Source organism: Electrophorus electricus, chromosome 5, assembly GCF_041902795.1.
Source record: "Electrophorus electricus isolate QZ-2024a chromosome 5, ASM4190279v1, whole genome shotgun sequence".
Classification (NCBI taxonomy): Eukaryota; Metazoa; Chordata; class Actinopteri; order Gymnotiformes; family Gymnotidae; genus Electrophorus; species Electrophorus electricus.
This window is the reverse complement of record NC_137501.1, coordinates 3725605-3732314: the sequence shown is the minus strand read 5'-3', so window position 1 is coordinate 3732314 and position 6710 is coordinate 3725605. Positions and strand designations below refer to the sequence as shown.

The 6710-nt window shown below is 38.8% G+C and overlaps 1 protein-coding gene across 1 annotated transcript; it reads left to right on the top strand.

Annotated features, from left to right (window-relative positions):
* The first annotated feature begins 1960 nt into the window (after positions 1–1960).
* Positions 1961–6710, top strand: otpb (orthopedia homeobox b). Its single transcript, XM_027006291.3, has 3 exons — positions 1961–2075; positions 2434–2828; positions 4148–6710. Exons 1-3 carry the CDS (start codon positions 2039–2041, stop codon positions 4667–4669), a joined length of 954 nt encoding a protein of 317 aa, XP_026862092.2. The 5' UTR covers positions 1961–2038; the 3' UTR covers positions 4670–6710.

Genomic DNA, 6710 nt, shown 5'->3' with positions numbered 1-6710 from the left:
ACACCAGATCTCAGTCTCATTACGGTAATCGCCGTCCAATGCTGATTATTTTATTTAGAACCTTAATTGTATTCTTTCCGGATAACTCACGTTGTAATCGGGTCCGCATGGAGGGCACCAAGTCTAATCACGGTTTGAAATGCGACTGGGGTCATCACCTTGTCTGGACGAAGGAGGTCGCACTCCATAAAGCTCGTGCTACTGGTTGATGTCGGTTTTGGTGACAAATATTGCCCACGCTGTAGCCCAACTACCACGAAATAGAAATAACACAACAGCAGCAGCAACAACAACAACAATAATAATAATAATAATAATAATAATAATTATTATTATTATTATTATTATTATTATTATTATTATTATTATTATTATCAACATAGAGTAATTCAATATCATAATATTCAATCTACTGCATTATGGAAATGCATTTTATATTGCTTTATATTATTATACATACATTAAGAATAATAAAGAGAAAGAATAAAATGCATCACTTTCTCCATACCATCAATAAAATCCTGTTTTTTCAAAATATTTATTTGTGGCATAGGCATAGCAAAAAAAAATGTTGGTGACATGCCCTTCATTGTAGGCGCATGGTGATTTTAACCATTTGTGCTTCTTCCAACAGAAAACAAGGGGAAGAAACCATGCTAGATCCTGCCTCTTTCAAAATACAGCAAAAATCACGACACGAGATGGCTGTGGAGGTTATGGATAGTCCGGAACTAGGGCGCTGCTCCCGAAGAGCGTTAAATCTTATATTAGCCGTTCATTGGTTGCCCAGTCGCACTAGTGCTACAAATCGAGATATAACGGTGTCGGATATGCTACAAGATTGATAACTGATGCAGAGCGAATTGAGAATTCCAAAATAAACGCATTCTTCTTTTTTATTTAGGTTTTTTTGTTATTGTTCTTTTTCTATTTCCATTCATGGCAACTCACCAACGCAACAAAAATGTTAATTGTTAGCTGTTAACGTCATCATTTAAACATTTAATGCTTAGTTGCATCTTATTTATTGGAGCAATTTGTTTAATCTATCTTTTAAAAAGTAAATCAAATTAATTCCATTAGTTTTGATGACATATTTATACAAATGAAGGATCAAATTAAACTTTGTCCAGCTCCCAAAAAAAAAACACCAAAAAACAGCAACAACACTATCTGTTCAATGCAAAGAATATATGAAGTATTTGCACCTTATGTAAGCACTGGAGCATAGCATTCATAGCCTAGTCACCCACTGATCTCACTGTAAAGATAAAATGTAGCACTAAACGCCTCAAATGTTTAATGGTCTTGAAAAAGACTTGTTGGAAATGTACTTTGGATGTGTGGTTAGCTGCCTCCAAGAATTAATCACACATGATGGATGATTATCCCCAAATAAATCTGCTGGCCGTCTTTCGCGCAGGCAAAAAAAAAGTACAAAACTCAAACCACGTGTTTATTTTTTCGTGCCTGGAAATAGGCACTCGCTGCACTATTCCCCTCGATTTGTTTCCCGCCACGAAAATAGTAAACTGTTGACTTCATCAAATGTCCCTTCGCCTCTCTTTACATTCATTTTTGCCGTTTGGTATGTCTGCAACTGCCAAAATCCGCGCGCAAGGCTAGCATTCAATTTTTTTTTCGCATATAACTAGATTTATTATAAACTGTTTGTGTGCTATGATTATTAAGTCATTTATTGCATATAATAAGGGGACAGATACAATAAATCAGATCGGATATTAACCAGACAGTAATTGCAGAAGAAGCTGGTTTGTGGATGCTGATGGTTGTTGGTTGTGTGTGCTCGCGGGGGTGACATTTTCAGGCTTCGATTCTGATTGGCTCTCATATGAGGAAGCTCATGGGTTCATCCAACTATTAAGCGCCTCCCTGTCTCTCTAAGGAACATTATAATGCCTGGAGCACCTTTTTAAACACACGGAGAATTTTTCTTCATTTGGGCACTATATGCTTTTTAAAGGAGTTAAAAGTTTTAGGGTAGTTTTAGAAGCATTTCGCGCTGGAACGGTGCGCAATGCTCTCTCACGCCGACCTCTTGGATACTCGCCTCGGTGAGTTATCGTCACCAAACTCCGGTCTTCAGCTCCACTGTAAGATAGAGGAACTTTTAATCTATAAAATATGAATTGATGTGCACTTAATTTGTAATCTAATTTTGAACTCAAATGACTTGATATTGTAATTCATTATCTAGTGAATTAATTATATCTAGCATATTTTATCAACCTGTCTAAATATTGATAGAATGCAGTGATGACTTAGGTGTCATTTTATCTTTGAGACAGGTTGTGAACAACATCTAATTCAATTATTAGACTTTTTGTTTTGTTTTGTTATTAAAAATGGTGTAACAGCTTTGCACTTTTTCGTTACACGGAAAGAGGTTACATTTTCACAATGACTTTGCAGGGATGAAGGATGCTACTGCCGAGCTTCTGGGTCATAGGGATGCTTTAAAGTGCAGACTTGGAGCGACGGAGAGTGGACATCCTGGCGATCTGACCTCTGCTGCCGACGCAGTCGAGGGAACCACTCTGCTCCCCGGGGAAGACATAAGTAACGGTGGATCAAATCCCAATGGCATGCAGCAGGTTAGCACCAAAGACCAAGAAAAACAGCAACAGCAAAGTTCGAGTCAGTCGGGCGGACAACAGAACCAGCAGAAACAGAAACGACACCGGACCCGTTTTACTCCGGCGCAACTTAACGAACTGGAGAGGAGCTTTGCAAAAACCCATTACCCTGACATCTTCATGAGAGAAGAACTGGCGCTAAGGATCGGATTAACAGAATCTCGGGTTCAGGTAAAACAAATTGCCTCGGAACTCTTTTTTTGAAGCACGACAATGTTTGGGTGCTGGAACAAGGTTGTTGATAAAAGGGTCTGAGTTGTTTTCGTATTCATAAAACATATTTCTTGGCCTTATGTCCGGGTTCATTAACGATTAGTGATTAGAAGACGTCTCTGCTGAAATAACTGGAAAATGTGTGACGTCTTTCCAAAAGCAATGCTACTAATCCGAGCGCTGTTCGTAGAACTGACTATGAAGAATTGTTTACTTTTCTCATTATTAAACTGTTATATTTGTAAGTCACTGCAATTTTCTATTAGGTTTGACATTCTTCTTGAATATATGTTTATATATAATCAGAGTTTAATGCAGGCTTATGTTAAAATGTTTACAGATTTATGCATTTGCCATTACTACAAAATCCTCTCTATATATTATACAACTTAATAAGTATTTTTCTAATTAATCGCAACATCTTCAAATAGCATAGTATTAGCTACAGCAGTATAAGCCGTAAGCAAAAATGTCTGTGATATGCTGATTAGCCACCAAACGAATAAATAGGATATTGAAAGCGATAATCATAATTTGTTATAAGTCACTCAATTGTTTAAATAGTTATTGTTCCACAATAGAGAGAAGAAGATAGACGCAAAAGTACAGACCTATGTTATGAATTTATTTTCAGCCCAGGTGATAAAGTACCAAGGTCAACCAACCATTTGTCTCTTCAAATGGCCTATCAACCATAATGTCTTCATTTCAGACCTCCAGCAAAATATCGTTCTCCAGTTTCTAATGGTATAAGAAGTATTTCTGGCTGCCAGAGACAAACGTAGGTTTGGGAATTTAACGATCCCTTACACGATCATAGCCTATAGTACGGATTACAATTTAGCACACCAGTATATTAGGAAAAATCGAATACTAAATAATCTTTATAGGGCAAATAATGATACTGGTGCATTGCCTGGTAGCGATATATTGGACTATTTTAAAATGGTGGATCACAAATGACCAAATTAACAACAACAAAAAAGAAATAAAGAAATTTCGAGTGATAGAATAATATTTGTCTATCGTTTTAGGCCTTGTCTGGTTGAATATTTGTGTTGTTATTGGGGCATTATCATGATAATGTTATTTTAATAATAATAATAATAATAATTTTTGATTAGGAGGCAGGAATTAAATTGCACTACTAGAAGCATTTCAGCCAGGCAAGAGCATGTTTGGACAGAAAACACTGTAAACTGGAATAACACTGGAACAATGCTATAACTTGGGTAATTCAATCTCATCGTTGCTTTTCTTTTTCAATCCCTTCACAGGTGTGGTTTCAAAATCGGCGCGCAAAATGGAAGAAACGCAAGAAGACGACAAACGTGTTCCGCGCGCCCGGTACTTTGCTCCCCACACACAGTCTGCCGCAGTTTCCGTCGGCCGCAGCAGCGGCAGCCGCTATGGGGGACAGCCTCTGCTCTTTTCACGCCAACGATACCCGCTGGGCTGCGGCGGGGATGCCCGGAGTGTCACAGCTACAGCTCCCGCCCTCATTAGGCCGACAGCAAGCCATGGCCCAGTCCCTTTCACAGTGCAGTCTTGGAGCTGGTCCGCCTCCAAACTCGATGAGTCTTTCCAACAGCTTATCGTCTAATGGCTCCGGCCTTCAGTCGCATCTGTATCAGCCCACCTTCCCTGGTATGGTGCCCGCGTCTCTTTCTGGTCCAACGAATGTGACCGGTTCACCTCAACTATGTAGCTCCCCGGACAGCGATGTCTGGAGAGGGACCAGTATCGCCTCGCTGCGTCGGAAAGCACTCGAGCACACCGTATCAATGAGTTTCACCTAATTTTAAAATGCGCGATGTTGTGTCCTTGTAAATTTCACGTGCAGTCAAGAATCGCTCAGGACCTGAGTTCATAACTGTGAAATTACAATTGGCAGCCTTAAAGGAAAACGGAATCTCAACAAAATCCAGTCGATGTTTGGCGCACATGCACAGTAGATATAGCGGTCAAATTTTTAAACAATCCTTTAGCCTGGTGTTGGATAATTTTTATTTAGTTGTTTATTTTCCTTGATTAACAGTGTCATTTATTTATTTATCTACTTGTTTATTTATTTATGTTTATGTATTTATATAAATAATTCTGTTGATTCTTTATGAAACAATAGAGGCACGGATAATTCCCTTATATCATTGATCAAAGATATTTATTAGCCCTAACGTTTAATATATGTTCATAACAGCCACGTGTGCTGCATGACATGACTGGTTTAAAGCATGGGTCTCATATGAAGTGGTTTTCCTAGTTTTGTACAGGCAAGGAATGAGACTAATATGAACAAAATCTCCACCAATCCGATTCAATTGCATGTATTGGCAAGGAACAACAGGGGAGTTTATATAAAGCAGAATAACCTTGAATAGGATGTCTGTGTAGATAAAAGCATTCTTGTTACCTGCTGGTCTGTTTGTGATATGTTTTGACTTACTGTATGTGCTTATTACTGAAATGTGTTTCGATTTCTTTTTTTGGATTTAGTTTGTTTGTTTGTTTGTTTTTTCTTAAACATTTATCCTACCAAACGCAACACACCTGGGCAGGTTTATATCGATTTATTGTAAATGGGTGAATAAAATCATTTTCAGTAATGCCAAAATTGAGAATGGTCCATTCTTGCATAGAAGAACATATGAATGTATTATAGTTTCTGAGCTCTGACTGAATATGGAGATGGTGGAGATAATTTTTCATTTTCTGGAGAGCCGGCCTTGCCAGTAAGAATGTCGTCATTATTAATAATCTGGATGTACAAAATGAATTTTTCTATAATTGAATGGTTAGAAGTTAAACATACAGCTTCAAGGATGTCATCTCGAGAATGTAGTCAGCATTGCCATGTGTTGAGGTCTCACACCATGATGTCTCACAAGTCTGCGCAGTGTCAGACAAAGCATCAGTATTTTGGCTGATAAGTATTATTTGCATCCTACGTGTAAGGGTGAGGTATCTTCTGAATTACTGCCATGCCCCTGTTCCTGTACTGACAGATGTGTAGATGTGCAGGAGTGTAGCCTTTGCTAGACAGTTTATTGTGATAGGTGGAGTCTTTGGGGCTCTTCGAACAATGCTTGTGAAAGCATGCCTAAAAGAAGCACTCACTGAAGATGGCATGAATCATGGAGGTGATAATGTTTTTCAAAAATAAATAAAATGCATATAAGAGCAACTAAAAAAAAAACTATACAAACAGCATTTCTTTGAGACTCCAAAGATTGCTTTACCAATAGGGTCACAATCAAATATCTGCAGTGTTGGACCGCTGGTGTGCCTTTCTTTCACTCTCTTTTATATATCTCTATTTCACACACACACAACACACGCACGCACGCACGCACACACGCACGCATACACACACACACACACACACACACACACACACACACACACACACACACACACACACACATTCTCACAATTACACATTCACACAAAACACAGCTGTCTCAAAAGGTGCCATGACATATCTCAGAGAATCCACAGATCTAGTGATGGACAACCAGCAGAGCTACATTGTTGTCCACAAGGGATGGAGCAGGATTGGAACCAATTAGCGAGTAATCACAGACATGTTTTGCTCCTGCATCCTTTGTATGCTTTGAAGCAGTTGCCATCGTGGCGGCTTTAGAGGCCATGAGTATCTGCTTTGTCCTGATACTGCCAAAATAAATGTCAGCTTGTGGGAAAATAGGCAAAGAAAGGGGCTCAGACAGACAGACAGACAGACAGACAGACAGACAGTCAGACAGTCTGCATAGGGTTGCCATGCACTCCCAGTCCAGTTTCTTAAATGTTGCAAATGTGTTAAAGGCATCTACATACATA